Raw genomic sequence first — 17,823 nt, 5'->3', positions numbered from 1 at the left:
AGAGAGATTGGGAGGACAGATGCAAACCTCCTTCCTGGAAGGAGCCCCAGAGTCAGGCCGCAGAAGCTGAATCTGCAGCTGGGGCCCAGGAGGGAGTATGGGTCCGGGAGGCAGGGGAGCTGGGGTCGGAGCGGGAGAGACCCAGGAACGGGTCAGGAGCCAAGGAGGCCGACAGGAATGTGAGCTGAGGCTCTGAGGTTTTAGGCATGAGCCGGCTGGATGCCCAGAGCGGCTTCGTATTGGGGGTTTGACGCGTGAGCGTGGCTTGTGGGTTCACTGACACTTCTGAGTGGAGCCAGGTGTAGTGGCAAATGCTCTCAGTACAGAATCCCACCTACTCCTCACAAAGTCCTCACAGTGTATGAGATAGGCATTATCTCCATTTTACAAATGAGGAGATTGAGACTCAGAGAGAGGAAGATAATTGTCCAAAATCACCAAGCAGATAGTGCTAGCCTAGGCTTGGGGGTACATTCAGGGTTTGTCCGACCTTCCCCTCGGGGCTCTGTAGAAGACCACAGCATATTCCACCGGTCCGGAAGACCACGTGGGCACGGCACTGCACACTCTTGGTCTTGTAACTAAAGACGGCCCATAGCTGTGTTTGGTTTGGCTAGTCAATTGTTAAAAAAACAAACAACTGAATTTGAATGCCTATGGACGGAGAATAAACTTTGTCATTTGTCATAGTCTCCCCCACTTATTCTCTCATTTATTCTCTGCTTGACCTCAAAGGCATTTCGGTGTTCATGTGGCCTCTGTTCTAGAAAAACCTTTCTTTAGCATCAGAAGCCAGTCAAGGAAGCTTTCCTGAACCCCGTTTCCAGTTACTCTGGGACTCCATCAGAGACTCAGTGCCTGAGTATTGCTCTAATATCTTAGATAACTAGCATCTGATATATCTATGACACAGATCTTTCTCCTGTCAGGGAGGGTGACACACGTAGGCAAGACCCTGCTTTATGAACAAGCCATGATGTGCACACTGCAAGAGAGTAAAGAAAGACTGGACTGGCCGGGTCCTTTCCTGGAGCTCCTTAGGAGGTGGAGGCAGCTGCATACTCCAGAGCTGGGATGCGGCAGGTGGGCAACTGGGACACGTCAAGGTAGAAAGGTGGAGGTCGTGACTGTCCTCAGGATTCCTCTCTGCATCTCCTTCTGGCATTCTGCCAAGCTTGCTAGCGTCATGGTAGCCAAACTCATGATTTTTACCCTTCAGTTTCCCGTCGTACCCCCTATCTGTCTGGTCCGGAGTTTAACCAGACATCACCAGCAGACCCAGAGTTTCCTTTGCAAGCACTGGCTTCTGAATCCCTGGAGTATTTTGAAGCACAATTTGCAGACCCCATCTTGTCATTTAGAGTAGCAACTGTTTAGGTCATGTGACACTTAAAGGACTTTGAGTTCCTTTGGTTGAAAGTTGCCATGGGCAAGAGAAGTCATTTTCCTGAACTCAAAGTAGCCATCTCTGTTAACTACTTTTTTAGATGAAAGCAACTACATTTAAAAACAAGATAAGTTTAAGTCGTCCATGGTATGTCTGCGAAAAGCTATAACGGAGGGTTTTATGTTCTATGAATGCCTTGAAAATTAAAGTTTAGCAAAAAAGATGGGATTGTGGGGGAGAAAGACAGCAGTCCCCTCTGTTAACCTGGGCTTAAAATGAAGAAGAAAAAGCTCACCCTTAACCCGAACCTCCCCCTTTGAAAAGTAATTTATGCTCCACTGAAATAGGCAGGAAGGGGTGGGGCTCCCAGGCTTATGAAATTTCGTTTCATTCAAATCATAACAGCAAATGAAACACGATTGGCCTGGGGTCATAGTCTGACTGCCTCTGAGTCAGCAGGTTCGGAACACTCTATTCTTCAAAACCTCCAACCTGCTTCCCTGTGTCTGTTTTGAATTTCCTCTTCTTTAACATATATTTATATCCAGCCTGTTACAGGCCGGCAAGAACAATCACTAGCATTATCTGTTTCCTTTCAGATCCTAGTGTAATTCACTTACCTTCTTCTCACGGTTTTTTTTTTTTTTTCCCCTTGCCATCGAATTAGACTGTCTTATAAAGATGAAGGCAGGAGAGAGGTTGCACTTTTGGACTTTATTAAAACAAAATGAAACAAAACAAAACAACAGCAACAAAAAAAAACAAGGCTATTTGGTCTTGAGTACAGGGAAGGAGTGCGGTAAATTTGCTCATTAATTTGTTCATTCTATTAAGAATTTACTACGAGGCTAATGCTGCTATGTACTGGTCATATGCCAAGCAGTTGGAATGAAATGAAGAACAAGATATGGTCCCTTTCCCTCAGGAAACTCACAGTCTAGTGGAACATGAAGACAAAACAATCAGCCCCAGGATTAACAAGCTTGGGCAGTGTGAATAAGCTTAACTATTATTGTTGAAAAGTGTATCTTCAGGTTCTAGGCTAAAAGAATGAGGAAGGGATGCTTTCTGTTGATTTGATCTGGTGGAAATTGTCAAGGCATTATCATTACTAACAACAATGTATTGTTCAAGAACAAAAATTCAACAGAGTGAATTTGAAGATCTAATTGGCTTTACCGAAAGATTCGTGAGTCAGGCAGCATCCCATCTAGTAAGAAGAGAAGTGCTCCCCAAAGTTATACAAAATGAAAGTCTTTTTACTGGAAGAAACTGGGTGAGACATGAAAGTTAGCAAAAGAAAAGACATGATTGCTTTAGGCAAGGTCACCTTTCTTTGGAGGAAGGGCAGCAAAGGGTTTTTTCTTGTCAGGTAGATTCTCTTACGAGTACTGCTCGTACCAGACTAACGTTGAAATAGCAGACCAATTGATTTAAAATTCCAGTACTAGGAGAGCCTGAAACTACAGTTACATTAGATAGTAAGTCTTGGTGGGGCTTAGCACCAGGGACTCCATTTTTGGCCTGTTCCTTTTTCTTTTTCTTTTTCTTTTTTAATAACAGTGTTTGGGACTCCCCAAAGGCAAAACAAGGCTTTTGATGGACAATTGAGATTTGCCCAAAGCTTACCAGTGTCTTCAACGTTAGCACTGGGTTGTGACCCATTTTACTAATACTGGGAGGAAGGAAGAGGAGTAAAAGTCACAGGAGAAAAATGGGTGCAAAGAGAGAAACGTCCCGGCTCATCAGCTCTTCGAAGGGCCCTCTCTCTCTCTCTCACGCGCCATACGCACTACGGCGGAGGCCTTGGAATGGCCCGTTTGGGAGACGCTCAGAGAGAGGGGCTGGCCTGCCATGGCGCTACGCCACATCCTGAAGGCAAGGAATCAGGGAGGGCAAATGCACCGCGCCCACGCTGCCGCTCCCTGACCAGCACCCGCGGCAAGCATCACAGTTGATCGGACCGCCTGATCTCAACCAGTGTTCAGATTCCCCATCCGATCAGAGACGGAAATGACTGTTTTCATAATTCCCCTAAGAATGTTAGCTGGTCCCACCACAGCTAACCAAGACCAGGATCTAGGCTTGCACGGTCCACTACACCAGGACCAGACCATCGGAGCTCATCCTGCCAACATCTAGTAGCCCTACGAGGAGAAACTGCATGACCAGCGAGCCTCCTCAACAGAGAACATTTCCGGCCGAAGCTGTGTGGATCGGAGATGCGGACCAGATTCAGAGCCGCCGGTCTGTAATGTCAGCAGCCGCCTATGAGGCGGGACAATTCAGAACGATGTGCTGGGCTAATCGGGTTCCCTCTTTGGGGATGATGAAGCACGAGTTCAGTAGTAGGACGGGAAGGTCGCGCGAGCCGTGGCCGAACGGAGGCTGTGCGGGGCCAGGCACCATGCGTGACGAGATGAGGCCGTCCCATGGCAGGAGGGAACCAGAACGATGGGGAACGCGGGGCGCCACGTTGGAGCCCGCGGAGCCCAGGCGCCCGTGGAAGTCGGTGCCTGGAGCAGCTTCTGTTCCACACGTGCCCCATTCCAATCCCAGCCCTTTCGCATCCTTAAAAATCCCCACCCGACTTTTCTGAGAAACTTGGGCGAGTCTCTGTTCATCGCAACTGTATCATTTGTCAAGTCCCGATCCAGGCGATCCCGTTCTGAAGTCGAGGTACGGTTAGAGAAACATAGTTTGTGCAAAAGAAAATGTCAAGATAACTTGTATTTATCAAACCCTGTGAGCACTGTCTTCACATCCCGCGCTCACCTTTAATAATCCCACATGAAAGACTCCCTAGCCCGCCCTCTCTCGCCATCTTGTTGTCTTCCTTCTTCATTGTCTTATAATTACCCATCACAAAAGCCCAAGAACTGGCCTGGTGAGACGAGATCCTCCTTGGAGGGTAGAGGGGAATGAGAGCCTAAGTAGTCCAAATCAGACTCCTCTTCGATGAGTAGAGGGTGGGAAACACATGGGAATACTCAGATTTCAATCATTATTTACCCTGGCTTCACACAGCCAAGGACAAACCCGTAACTAAAACAATCCGAATTTGAAATCAGGATCGCTCCAAATTTAGGCCAAGAAGAGTCGGAACTGTGTTTCTGTGTCACACCTACACTTAATTCTGAATTTTCTGGGGGCAACACCCGTCCAACAATCTGGTGATACGAACTAGACGGACTGAATGATTCTGTTACCCAAACTGAAAACGCTAGCAAATAGGAGGCAGGATTAGGGTGGGTGGGAGGAGGCATGGCCGACTCGTCTGTGGACAGTGCAAGAGGAAGTTCAGCGCATCGGTCAAGGAGGCGGGCGAGCGGGCCTTTGGGAAAGCAGATGCAGTGGGCAGAATAACCAAATGGCTAAGCAGAGACCTAGCTCCTCTCTCCAGTGGGTCCTGCGGTACTAGGATTCTGCAGCAAGGTTCAGAGAGGCGAAGGGAGCCCGAAAGGGCATTGACTTCAACCAGCTTCAGAGAATCCTCAGAAAGACTCGAGGGGGCTACAGAGGAAAACGGCCTAGAGTCAGGATCATTCCGTGCCAGCAACTCCTTCCCAGGCTGGATGGCAGGGACTGCCCCTCATCGAACCTTCCACAAGGGAGGGTATTTTGGGAACAGTGCCCGAGAATCTGCAAAACCCTTAGCAGAGCCCCAACTCATGAAACAGCCACAGCTCACTTAGCCGAGGCTGCTTAGTCCAGCAGCCTCATCTATACCAACTATCGCTAAGCATCGGGAGACATTCCGAATCGCAGCGGAGCTGCCAAAATAGCTTTCACGGTGTGTACCCACTACTGCTCGCGGGAACCGGTATCCGCTTATGGGAGCTGGTCTGCGTCAGGCACTCTGCACGCGCTTCCGTTCGTTTCTTCATCCGTCCACCCAGTGAAGTAGGCGTTATTATTCTCATTTTACAGGTGAGGGAACTAAGCCATGAGAAAATTAAATGACTTGCCCAAACTCACCTAGCTCTTAAGTCATAGAGCAAGGATTTGAACCCCGGTCTCCCCGACCGTCAACCTGAGCATCTTACAAGTGTTGGTGGTTGCAACGAGATTCTCAAAGAATGCAATGAAACATTTTCTTTAAAATGTCCACTGTAACCTTACAGCTCCTGAGCACCAGACCTTCACCATACAGATAGCTGAGTGAGGTAAAACTATAGCCCACATGGTTGTCGCCTCCTTATCAAGCCAGAGTTCAAGCAGTTGAACCAGATTTATAGAAGTAATCCTTTATTAAATGTACAGAATTGACATGTTCCAGTCAATGTGAGCACAGAGTAAAATGTCTATAAATTGAATCCTCTTTTCTCATTAATGATGTCCAATGAGAATAAGGTATGAGTTCTCGGCGTGTAAATTTTTCGAGTAGAAGAGTTTTGCTTAGAAAGGAATTAGGCAATGCAGTGCTTGTGGTCCAGGCGTCTTGGCGTTTCCTGTGGGGAGGCGGGCAAGCCCCAGGGGGCCCTTGGCAAAAATCAGACAGGCCGAACCCCAGCGTTTTGGGTTCAAAATCCAGCTCCACCGTTGATCCTTGATCGATTGTGTGATCTTAGACAAATGGCTTAACCTCGATAAGCCTCAATTTCCTCATCTGCTAAGTGACAGTGGGCATCTCCTTACCCACCTCCAAGGATAATTGCAAACATTAAGCGAGACGATGTGGAAAAGACTTGCCCGAGACCTCGCATCTGGCCTTTGGCTGTTGTCCACACGGACCGTGTTGCTGTAACCGTCTCTGGAAGCACCCTCGTGATTCCAGGATCACGGCAGCCACGCACCGCCTTCCCTGCTTTCGCGGATGACAGACGTTTCTCCGATGCCTGGTGACATCCTGACATGACATAACTCCCTGCGCTTCCCTCCCCCCTCCGACCCCTTTTTCTTTATTCTTTCTGTGTCAATAACGGTATATGACCACATCGTGACATTGAAGGCTTCTCTTTCATATATGAGGTTTGGGGTTTTGAAAAAGCTGAAGTTTCTGATATTTTGAAGTACTTCTTTCCTTTCAAAAGTCCGCATGCAAAGTTACTATGTGTTGGAGGTTAGGTTCCACGGGAAGCCAGCTGCGAGGTGGAAGATTTGCATGCGGGGTGCCTCCCCCCAGGCACCTGTGGGAGAATGAAGGGAGAAGTCGAGCCGTGATACAGTCACATCCAAGACCTCATCTCACCCGGGAAGCCTGCAGCTGGGATGGCGCCAAAGAGTCCTCAATGGGGCAAAACGTATATGTGGAACATGTAAGTGTTGCATGATAAATTTTTCTATAAATATGGCCTTATATATAAAATTGATATGTATTTTACATGTAAGTTGATAAACACAGTATATTTACATACTGGAACATTTACAGAGCGCTTACTATGTGCAAAGCACTGTTCCAAAGTGTGTTGTTAACTCATTTAATCCTCACAACCCTATGAGATGAGAATTTAATTGCATTTTACAGATGAGGGGAATATGGTGCTTTGTACAGGTGAAGAAACCGAGACACATCAAACTTAATGAGTGTGACAAATGGCATGTAGGCAGTGACAGGCGAGGCTAGGTCTCAGCCTCCGGCTCGCTGGCTCCAGAGAGCCCTCCTCTTTCAGTGTGGATAAAGGCCACCAAAGGAGGACAAGGGCCTCACTCTCCTAGTTCTTTTTCTCCTCATATTCTTAACTTTTGCTTCTAATCCAGAAGGGTTTCTTAGTGTGTGTGTTATAGGATGAACTCCCAGCCCCAGAGATTTTGAACTTGTCTTATAGTTCCAGGGAATTATTTTATCAACAATAGATAAACCCACAGGTAAATGTTCAGCTAAATCTAAGTGCCCGGGTGAACTGGAGATATTTCTCCAGTGAATCCTATGCCTCCAGGTGTCAGACAGGTGACCCGAGTGAATGGAGCTGTGGGGTGGAGACTGTGGCAAACTGGGGTGCTCACACCGGTCTAGAATCGCCAGTTGGCAAACAATCCAGGGTAGACGGACCTTCCCATTTTTTGAAGAGGACATGGTAATATGGATAAAATCTCCTGGTTTTTTTAAGCATGAGTAAACATTTTTTTAATGGCAGTATTTTGCAGGCCAAACAGAATCTATCCGTAAGCCTGTCATGACTCATGGGCTGCCACTTTATAGCTTCTGACCTGAATGCTCCCAAGCATTGCGAATTGGGGAGCATTGGGAAAGTAGCCCTGTTCCCCTAGATATCTCCTCTGGTGTGGCCTGCATTTCCACCATTATCGATTTATCCTCCAAGGTAAAACTGAGTTTTCTGTGTTCATTAAAACATATATATGTGTATATATATAAAATATAACTGGCTAAAACCATAACCAGACTATGAGAAAAGCAATCAGGTATTTCAAGTCCTCCTGCTAGAAAGAGACATAGTTCATTTTTAAAAAACTATCTGAATAAGTTGGACTGAGGGGCCCAAATGAACCAGATTCTGCCTCCGCCCGCGGTGCCTCAGACCTCCCTTGGCAGAGACCTCTCCCGGGCCGCCTCGTTGTCAGGCCTCCCTCCTTCACACCACCTGACTCCACCCCTTTTTTGTGAAAGTTATTGTACAAATTAAGTTGAAAGTGACAAAGAAACTGCAAGTTGCCTAAACGAGGTGGGGTGGGGTGGGGTGAGGAAGAGACTGTAGTGATTCCAGAAACTGGTGACTGATCTCTGGGGAATCGCGGTCAGATGTGGCTGGAACCAGAACTCCTACAGTCTGTCTCCACCTCCCGGCTCTGCGTTCCTCTGTGTGGGCTTCATTATTTGGCAGGGTCTCCCAATGAGGGGAGCAAGGTGGCCAGTAGTGGGTCCCGTGTACCTTGTACCCACTTAGCCACTCTGCAGAAGGAGGACCTCTCTTTTCCAATGGCCCCAACAAAATTCCCAGAGCTGACAAACTGGACTGGGACCACATGGCCATCCCTAAACCAATCACTGCGGTGGAGGGTGGGGGTGGAGTACTCTGATCAGCTAAACCTGGGCTGTACGTCACCGGCCTCCATCCTCGGAAGCCAGAACGTAGGGCCAACTTCATGGACTTAGAAGAGTCTGATGTGTGGGGCACCTTCAAAATAAAAAATTGAGGGGCTGTTAATGACAGGAAGTAGAAATGCATATTGGGCAAGTAAATACCACCCCAGATTTCCAAGGAGACCCGGACAGCTACCCGATTAACTCACATTTGACTAATAAGAGAAAATCCAGTGGCAAATGGTGCAACTTAAAAGCTTTGCTTCCCCCTGAAGCCAGTCTCATTCGCTCAGTGCCTGCTCTGAGTCCTGGCCTCTGCCATCGGGCTCCTGCAGGGTCATCAGATTTGGGCCGCGAAGCCAAATCTGACCTCACGGGGGTGAAGTCCTGCCTTCGCCGGCATGGCTGCCTCACTCTCCCCCTCAGAGGGCCCCTGTCGTTCGCATCGCTGTTGTGGCAGTGCAGCCGGCATCCGAGCAAAGCCTGAGGAGAGAACGGGAGAAACACAGATTCAACCTAATCTCCTCTCCTGGGCGTGGCTTATCTTGTCTAATGATTTCCGTGGCGAGGTTGGCTACCGCCTGAGGTCTAGACTTTTAATTGTGGCATTTATGAGGCCTTCAGTAATTTGAGTGCGATCTACCTACCCTTGTCTTTCCGTATAACTCTTCGTGCCACAGCCCGATGGCATGGACTCATCTTCCATTTCCCCCACAACTCTGAGCTTTTCTCCTTTCTCACCTTCGCGGATTTTGTTCTATTTCTGGCACATCTTCCTTGTCGCCACCGCCTGTTGGAATCCTGCCTACCATGGAGGACTTTGGGGTTTTTTGTTGTCGTTGTTATTTTGCTATCTAGTACCCAATATCGCTTCCTTCCTGTGAGAATGCTGATCCTCCCAAGGGAATTCTCTATGTCTGTGGTCTCGATGGCGTGAAAAGTTAAGAAAAGAAACCTCAACTAAAATTGAAGTCGGGAAGCCTTGTAGGAAGAGCTCTCACACCCTACTGTTCATCATCGCTTACTTCAAATAGGAAGAAAAGACGTTTCCACTTTATTCCCGCAGCAGGAGAAAGGAAGGTTTTCTCCTCACCCACCAAATAGCTCGGCCGATGAGAGGCTGTCACAACCGAGCCCAAGACAAGCCACTACACTTCAAACTCTCGGTTTCCTCCAATGGACTCACTGTTTGTATTAGTCCCTCCCAACCCTCTCCTTTTCCTCTAACACAAAAAATTCTTTTTTGTTCTCTGAACTTGCCCATGTTTTTGCCATATCTTTACCATGTCCCATATTGTAATTCTTTGCTGTTCCTGAATAAACACATTTTTTTTTTTTTTTTTTTTTGCTGGTGAAATAATTGACTTTTATTTTGGTCAAAAATGGAAAAGAATGACCAGCTCCCAACTACAGAAGCCAAAGGTGCTAGATCTTTCGACTCCCCAGCCTGACTTGGCCAGTGACTGTGTGACTTTGTTCAGCCTGACATACGTTCTGTTCTGGGACTTTGGTTTTGACTGGTAATCAAAGTACGTCCTCAGCAGCAACGAGGCCGAAATGGCCCACTGCTCCTGTGCGAGCTACGCTAGGGTTTGTAGCCTGTATCTGCCACAGCTCCATTGGTTCTGTCTGTTTTCCACATCCAGTCGTTTCAGCCTCCTGACAATTTGGTGAGCTCTTGATCTCCTTCCCACATTCCTCCCTTTTTGTTCGAGCTAGCCAGAGAAGCTTTCTGTTGCTTGCAACCAAAATCTCTGACTGACACACCCCTACTCCCCCTTTAAGGACCAGCTTAGATCTTAATTTTTACACAAAGCTGTTCTTCAAACCATTCCCTCCTCCACATTCCCATAAATCCTCTAATGGAGAAGCAAATCCTTGGAGTCGGTTCCGATTTTGAGTCGTTTGCTTGCAGATCTGTCTCCCACACCAGACTGGGAGCTCCTTGAGGACAGGAACTGTGTCTCAGGTGGCTTTATAACTCCAAAGCCAGCTCAGTGCCTGGCACATAGTAGGCATTTCAGAATCGTGCATTGAATGAGTAAATGTAGGTTCAGTTAAGTTTAGGCACTTGTTTCTTTCAGGACATCACACTGCTGCACATAAACTTTCCTCCCATTTCTATTTATTTAAGAAGGAATTACAGACCCAAGGGACAAGAAATTCATTATTTTACTTCTTGTTTAAGCAGTCAGGTTTGCTTTATGCTCTCTCGCCCTGTTCCCAGACTGTTAAGAAGCATGCTGAAGATTTCAAGTTCCTTTCCTTTTTTCCTGGTCCTGCCAGCAAAGCCACAGAGACGATGGCAACAATCACATTTACGTAACGTTTACTACCAACCAAGCCCCGAGCCAGCAGTTTTGCATGCAGTGTCAGGTCACTAAGTGTAATTATTATCTCATTTCATGGCTGAGGAAACTAAATGCTGAAGCTCAAGCGACGTTTCCAAAAGACGTGGAGCCGCTACGACCCAGTGTGCTTTCATCGCTCTCTACTTTCTTACGGTGATTCTCTCAAGTCATGACATGTCTAAAAGATCAGAAGGAATGAAAGGAGAAACAGGAGGCTGAATAATCCTATCGATCAATCAATCAATCAATCGATCAATAACCAGCCCGTGGATGGGTGAAAATGATGTGAAATTTTTGGTGCTTAATGTAAACCTTTTCCAGAAGCACCTTACCCAGACTGTCTTCAATGGTTTGTTCATTATGCGACCCACTAATTCATTAAGTTTTAATTTATTTTAGCCCACATATAGTTCATATCTCCAGTGTTTAACACACCTGGAAAGAATCTGGAAGCGAGAACGCAGTGGATACAAAGATGAATGCACCAAACCCCGGTCCCTACAAAGCTCCCTGCTGGTAGAGGACCAAAGCTAATAAACCCCAACCCCCCTGCCCCCAAAGAGAAAGGAATCCTGGAAAGGGCTCCAGGTAGCATGAAGGCAATTCCCAAAATACGTATCAGAGGTGACTTCACAGGGCAGGATACTGAAAGGATGTATAGGAGAGGAGCAAATCTGGGTGGTTAAAAGGGTGGGCTCTGGAGCCAGCTGTCTAGATTTAAATCTCACCTCCAGCATCTGCCAGCTCTGAGATCTTAAGCAAGTCTCTATGACTCCATTTCTTCATCTGTCAAATGAGATCATAATGGTCCCTACATCATTAGATCCCGGTGAGGATTAAATGAGTTAATATTTGTAAAGTCTTAAACGGCAAACTGACACTGTGCGAACACTCTGTAAATGACTTCTAAAGTGCGTGATGAACAGGTAGAGAAAGGCGCAGGACGGTGTTCCAGCCGTGGAACCACCGCCCCACGTAAGGAGGCGAACATGGCAAATGGGGACAGTATATGACTCAGGGGCTGGAGCACCACATGCACAGAGAGGGGGGGTGGGTCGCAGCAGTAGACCGAGGTGGGATTGAACAGGACACCTAGGATGGAGATGAGCTAAACCTCCAGGGGAGGTCTCGATGCCACCCCCAAAATGTGAACCACTCTACGTCTGCAATATAGTAGTAATTTTTCCAAGTGGAGCCAGAGACGGTTGCAGACACACCATGAATCTGGCTGCCTGAGTTAAGGCACAGATCAAATAGCTGGTAGAAGAGAACCTCGAGTGTTTCTAAAAGGACAAATGAAAGAAAATTATTTTGACATGAATTTTTAAAATACGGTCATAGAAGAGGGAAGGGGACCGGTCCTGTGTGAGGCAGCTGGCTGCCCATGTCTGAAGCAGCCCTAATAGATGAAGACTGGCCCCTGGAGAGAGCATGGAATCAAGAAACCTAAATCACAACCCACTTCTTGCTGTGTACCCCTCAGTCAGTCGCTTAACAGCTCTGGATCCCCAGCTTCTCCACTCTCAAACTGTGGGCAAACCCACCTTTCTCTGCTAGGAAACTCATAATGTAAAACACTTAGAAAATGTTTTAGAAAATGACGAGGGTGCTGTGTGCCTGCTGGCTAATGACACCGCGTGTAAATATTCCCACGGCCCCTCCCCCCACCACAGGCAATTCCCCAAACCATGATCAATCCCTTTTGAAAGCTCTCTGTACAAATCACTCTGCCTGCCCCTCTCCCAAGAGGGCGCAGTTGATTAATTTTGAATTTCTCAACAGCCCTAAGACCATTTAAATTGGTAAATGGTGATTCCAAATGGTTCAGGGTTGCGAAGCCTGGCACACCCATGAGCCACAAACCCACAGAACAGGTTCAGCCAGCCCCAGACACCCTGAAGGACTGTGAGCGGGGCCACTAGGACAGGCAGAATTTAATACTCTGACCTCGGGCGTGGCAAGGAAAAGCTGTTTTTTCTCATTTGGGGAACCTCCTCTTAAAAAAAAAATTGAACAATCTACATATATTGTAAAAACATTAGATAATATAGCCAAAACAAAAGACAAAAAAAAGGAGAAATTATAAATTACTAGAGTCCCACCCCCTATAGGAAAACCCAGGGTTGAGCTATGTAGCATAGGTAGCTGTTAACGGATATATCTTTTGCAAATTTGTTGTCATCTAGCCTTCTAGACTTCTTTCTATGTATGTACTTTTCTACAAAATGAAATTTTATTGATTCTCGTTTGTATCGATATCCTTATTCGCTAAGTTGTTGTCCCCATTAAAAATATGCGATAAGCGTCTCTCTGTGTCCCAATGTTTGCTTTCCATCACCAGTTTTAATGGCAGACGAGTCGTTCACGGTGTTGTAATGTAACAGTCAGAACTCAGAAAAAGAGAAGCCCAGCTCGAACCAGCTTAAGCACTGTGGAGGAAGTTCCTAGGCCCGTGTAACTGAAAGTGCAGAGGCAGCCTTTAGGCCTGGCTGGATACGGGGGCTCCAATCTCAGCTCCCTCCATCTCTCCCCTCTATGTTCTCTTATGTTGGCTGCGCTCAGGTGGGCTCTCCTTGCTGCGTACTTAGGTCTTACCAATGCCACACCCAGTGGACAACCTCTCGGCCCCAATTACTCCAACAAAATTCCCTCACGAGACTTCCATCCCTGAATCAGTCACTGTTGATTCTTGTTGGGGGTTGGAATGCCAGGCCTGGCATTCCCCCTCGAGTTGGGTTAGGGATTAGCCCCTTCCAGCACCAGGAAAGGAGCCATTTCTCAAGTGAAGTTAGGGTACTATTGCTGCAGGAAAGACAGTTGGTAAGCTGACCAAAACACGTGTTTTCTGCATGTAATAATCTTTCTCCTTTATTGGGAGTTCCATATAGGTCTGGCACTGTGCTAGTCACTTCACAATATCTTGTATAATCCTTAAATAATCATATGATATTGGGAGCATTTTTATCATCACCGTTTTATATGAATCTGAAGTTTAGCAAGGTTAAATGATTTGCCCAAGGTCACAGAGCTAGTAGGGCGCAGGAGTAGGGCGAGAACCCAGGTTATCTTTCTCCAGAGTCAATCCTTAAAAGTGCTGTACTTTACCGGGAAGATCACAGTTTATTGGGCCAGTCCCCATCTTGATGGAGCTAAAGAATTGTTGACATTGGGTACTAGCTAGAGAGAGTGAGCCGGAAAGATAAGAGGTGGTGAGCAGAGAGAGGGATGGATAAAATTGAGATTAGAGACAAGGCTGCACATACTGATCATGACAAGGTCTAGGGTAAGACCATGGTAGCGGGTAGCTGAGATATAAGATCCTTGGAGGAGAGGAGATCAAGGAACTGAGAGGCCAGGATATTGGAAGGATTGTCTTGAAATGGACCTCAAAATCACCAATAATTAGGTTAGGAGCAGTGACAGAGAGAATGACAGCAGGCCAAGAACTAGACTCATTGGGAAATGATGGGAAGTTGCTTGGGTCTGGCGAGGACTGGAACCAGGAGAGTCGGTGAGTGGCATTGTCTCTTCACATGACCTTCAGAGTCGTTGCTTCTCAGGTGAGCACCAGGTCATGGTTAGGGCAAGAGGGTGAACAGAGAGAAAAGGTTTTGCCAACACAAAAGATTTTGCTGATAATGATCATTAGATCCCAAAAGACACACTGGGAAGCAGGAAGATGCAATATGGGACAAAATTGAGGGATGTACAGAGTGTGGGTGATGATCAGGGAATTTGGACCTTCGTGTAGGCCTTGTCAGAGATGGAGATAAGGAGCATGATGGCTGAGTCCTGACGATCCCAAGGCAGTGGGGCTAAGGCTGTGAGCGTCACCAGGGAGGGGAGGATGAGAGCTTGGGGTCCCGTTTTCACTCTTTCCAGTGAATGCGTCTGATTTTTCATATTTATGGACTAAATAACCCCCATTCTGGATGTCTCCCCCAAACACATTCTCCCTTTGGCAAGGCTGCATTCGGGAGCCTTGATCAAAAATCAAACCCCTAGAATCAAGCTTTGGTCAAAATAGGAAATAATATGAAATTTTCTGTAATATATAAAGGATATAGTCAAGCTTCATTTCTTTTATGGCCAAATAGTATTCCATTGTATGGAGATAGCATATACTTCCAATACTCTTGGGTATATACCTACCTTTAAGAGCTTTGTGTCTAACTGGAGAGGAAGGATTCTGAGGAACTAAACTTAGGTCTCATAACTAATGTGAGATTCCTCCCCTCAAAAATTACATTTTCAAAATAATATCTGCTCATTATGGATGGAAATGCAAAGTTCCAGTCCATTACCAGAAAGAAAAACTTACCTTGAACTAATCGCCTGTCTACACAGAGTTCAGAGGAGGGTGAGATGACTTTTACTAAATCACATATTTGTTCATGCAAAGTCCAGTTGGTTGGGCCTCTGAGAGCCCATCTTGCAGGTCATAATACCCCTCTACCCTCCTCCCACAGACCTGCTCTCCAATTAATAAATACATATTAATTTAGATGCTGGAGACAAGGTAGAGAACAAAATAAATACAGTTCTTACACTCATGAAGCTTACAGTCTAGTCAGGAAGAGATTCATCAAATGGTCACATGTAATGGTAAAGCCCATGCCTGACTCATCAACTAGAAAGGAGAATTGAACAAACAGGCCTGTTATTCACCTAGAAACCAGAGCCAGAGTGTCCAGGGCTGTGTGGAGGACTCACTCTGAGTATCTCATTTCCGCTTATCTCTCTGAGTTGATTTCCTTTACTTTCACAGAGTGTAACATGGGCAGCTGTGAACTCTCAACCTCTTACTCAGCTCCGCTTTGAAAATCTCAGGAAAGGCTCTCAGTGGACCATGTCCTGTGGAAGGGAATGATGTCCTCTAGCTAGTCAGCCTGCTACTCAAAGAAGGGGAGAAAGAATGAAGAGGCAAAAATAGTAAATGCCCATCACATGGCCAGTCCTATTTTTCTAGGTTAGAGTTGGGAAGGAATACATGACCAGAAAATTCAGTATAGGTTCTCAGAAGCGTCAAAACACGAGATACAGGTAGGGATAGATTATGTAGAACCTTTGATGCCGTGAAAAAAACTTGAACTTTGTCTCATTGAACTGGGGAAGCCATTGAAAAGTTTTAAGCAGAGGAAGGGATATGCATTTTAGGTTTACCAGCCTCGAAGTCAGAAAGAGGTATTAGGCAACGTTGTCATTGTCCACGTACGAGATGATGGGGTCTAAACCAAGACAGCAAAATTCCGAAGAAAGAATACGTTTAAGATACGTTGGGGGAGGAGCTTGAAGATGTGGTGAGCGAAGGACAGGGAGGGCCAGGCATAACCATGTTCCCACTTGATAGGTAGTCGAGTTCACCTACGATGAACTTTAGGCTTAGAGCAATTCAAAACTATACCAGAAAGAGCTCGGTGCTGCAAATAAAAAGCAAAGTATGACATGGTCTTCGTCCCCCAAGGAGCTCCCTCAACGTTAGCAAGTAAAATAAGAGTATGAGAAATGGAGAGTGTGAGGTCAATTAAGTCAAACGGAGTAAGTGAGATCGGGAGGAAAGGGTATTCTTATTTGCTTGGCAGATGAGGCCAGACATTGTAAAGGAACGATAGCCGACGTGAGTTTCAAAGAGTGGGAAGGACTCCTGCGCATGGAGAGCTGGTGGGGGAGGTACGCTTTAGATGAAGGAAACAGCATGCGCGAAGATATGGTAATGGGAAAACACACGGCATATTTGGAGAGCGTGGAGTGACTCATGTGACCTCATGGGAGGATGTTGTGGAAGATAACCCTGGAGGACGAGGATGCAGGGAGGGGTAAATGATCGCTGGCTTTTTTTTTTTTTTTTTTTTTTTTTTTTTTTTGCAATCTTCCACACGTGGTTAAGCTATTAGTGGAAAGAGGAATTTAAGTGAAGGAGAACATTTTGGGGAAGTTAAGTTTTGTTTGGGACAGATCAATTCGAGGTAACTGTAGGATATCTCAGTGGAGAACACACCCAGTGGGTTGTGATAAATTACCATTTGTATTTCTTACGCGAGATGAGGGCTAAAATATTGCATGAATGTGTGATATGTGTACATGCTTGCATTTTTTCATTGTTGTTTTTTGGTTTTTATTTTCGTTTTCTGTATTCTCTGATTTTTTACAAGCATGAATTAATTTTATAATTTTATCGAGGAGGGGGAAGAGGAAATAAAACAATTTTATGACCTAACCTAAGGAATTTTACTCTCTGCTTTCAAAATAGGGAGATGTTGAAAGTTCCCCCAGGATTTCTTTGCCTGCATTTGTTTAGACCCCAGTTCATTCAAACAGAATTTGGGTGGCATACGCAAATATGCACATCAGAATTTCTAAAAATGAGAAAGTCGACAAAAGAAAACATAATGATATGAGATAAAATTAAATTTAAGCCATAAGTTTAACACATAATTTTCATGCCATAAGTTCCTGTAAAATTGCTAGGGGTGGACAGCACATCTGACTTTGAGCTTCCCAGCAGCCAAAGCAAAGAAGGGAAGTGTAATTTGCTGTAAGCTTTCTGATGGATGGGAAATACGTATTTGTAAATCTTCAGGACTGAGGGAGAGTTGAGGACCCAGATGTGTACCAGACAGCTCCGGAAGAGACACCTGGTGTCCTCCTCACCTGGCACCCTCTTCTCCTGGTCCCCTTTCATCCAAGAGCACATCCATCTTGAAGTTAGGTATGGATCTGTGGTTTGCTGTGTCCGTTGAAGTGTGAGGACAAGAGGTGTGTCCTATTTCCAAGCAGAAGATTAAAAAGCTAGTGTGGAATTCTCCATTCACTCTTTCCCATGCCACGGTGACCAAGACTGTCAAGGAGAAGAGAACATAAAGAAAAAGGGGAGAAAAGAGGCAAGAGAATGGACTGTGAGGCAACATGCAATGTATGAGACAAAAAGGAAAACTATCGGAAAAGAAAAGAAACAGCAGTGAAATGCCCGGAAGGGAGACCATGGGAATCACAATATCCTAGAAACTATGAATGGGCTTTTTTTCCCAAAGGGAGACACTTACAAAGATTGAATGCTTGCCCACACAACCACACAAATGAAGAGTGTCAGAACTAGAAATGAA

General features: G+C 46.0%; 1 protein-coding gene across 2 annotated transcripts in view; it reads right to left on the bottom strand.

Annotated features, from left to right (window-relative positions):
* Positions 1-5,639: 5,639 nt before the first annotated feature.
* LOC118612014 overlaps positions 5,640-17,823 on the bottom strand; it is a 28,862-nt gene continuing 16,678 nt past the window's right edge. Inside the window, exons 2-3 of one of the 2 annotated variants that reach the window (XM_036233016.1) lie at positions 8,579-8,852; positions 5,640-6,516 (exon numbers count right to left, since the gene is read on the bottom strand). In XM_036233016.1, coding sequence (XP_036088909.1) covers positions 6,437-6,516; positions 8,579-8,852 — 354 coding nt within the window. In that variant the 3' untranslated portion in view covers positions 5,640-6,436. Of the gene's footprint in view, positions 6,517-7,503; positions 8,464-8,578; positions 8,853-17,823 lie in introns of those variants that run through there. The other variant, XM_036233017.1, reaches the window with a different exon arrangement.

The sequence above is a fragment of the Rousettus aegyptiacus genome, unplaced genomic scaffold, assembly GCF_014176215.1.
Source record: "Rousettus aegyptiacus isolate mRouAeg1 unplaced genomic scaffold, mRouAeg1.p scaffold_m13_p_15, whole genome shotgun sequence".
Classification (NCBI taxonomy): Eukaryota; Metazoa; Chordata; class Mammalia; order Chiroptera; family Pteropodidae; genus Rousettus; species Rousettus aegyptiacus.
Note: the sequence above shows the minus strand (reverse complement) of the source record. Positions and strands in the feature narration are given on the sequence as shown.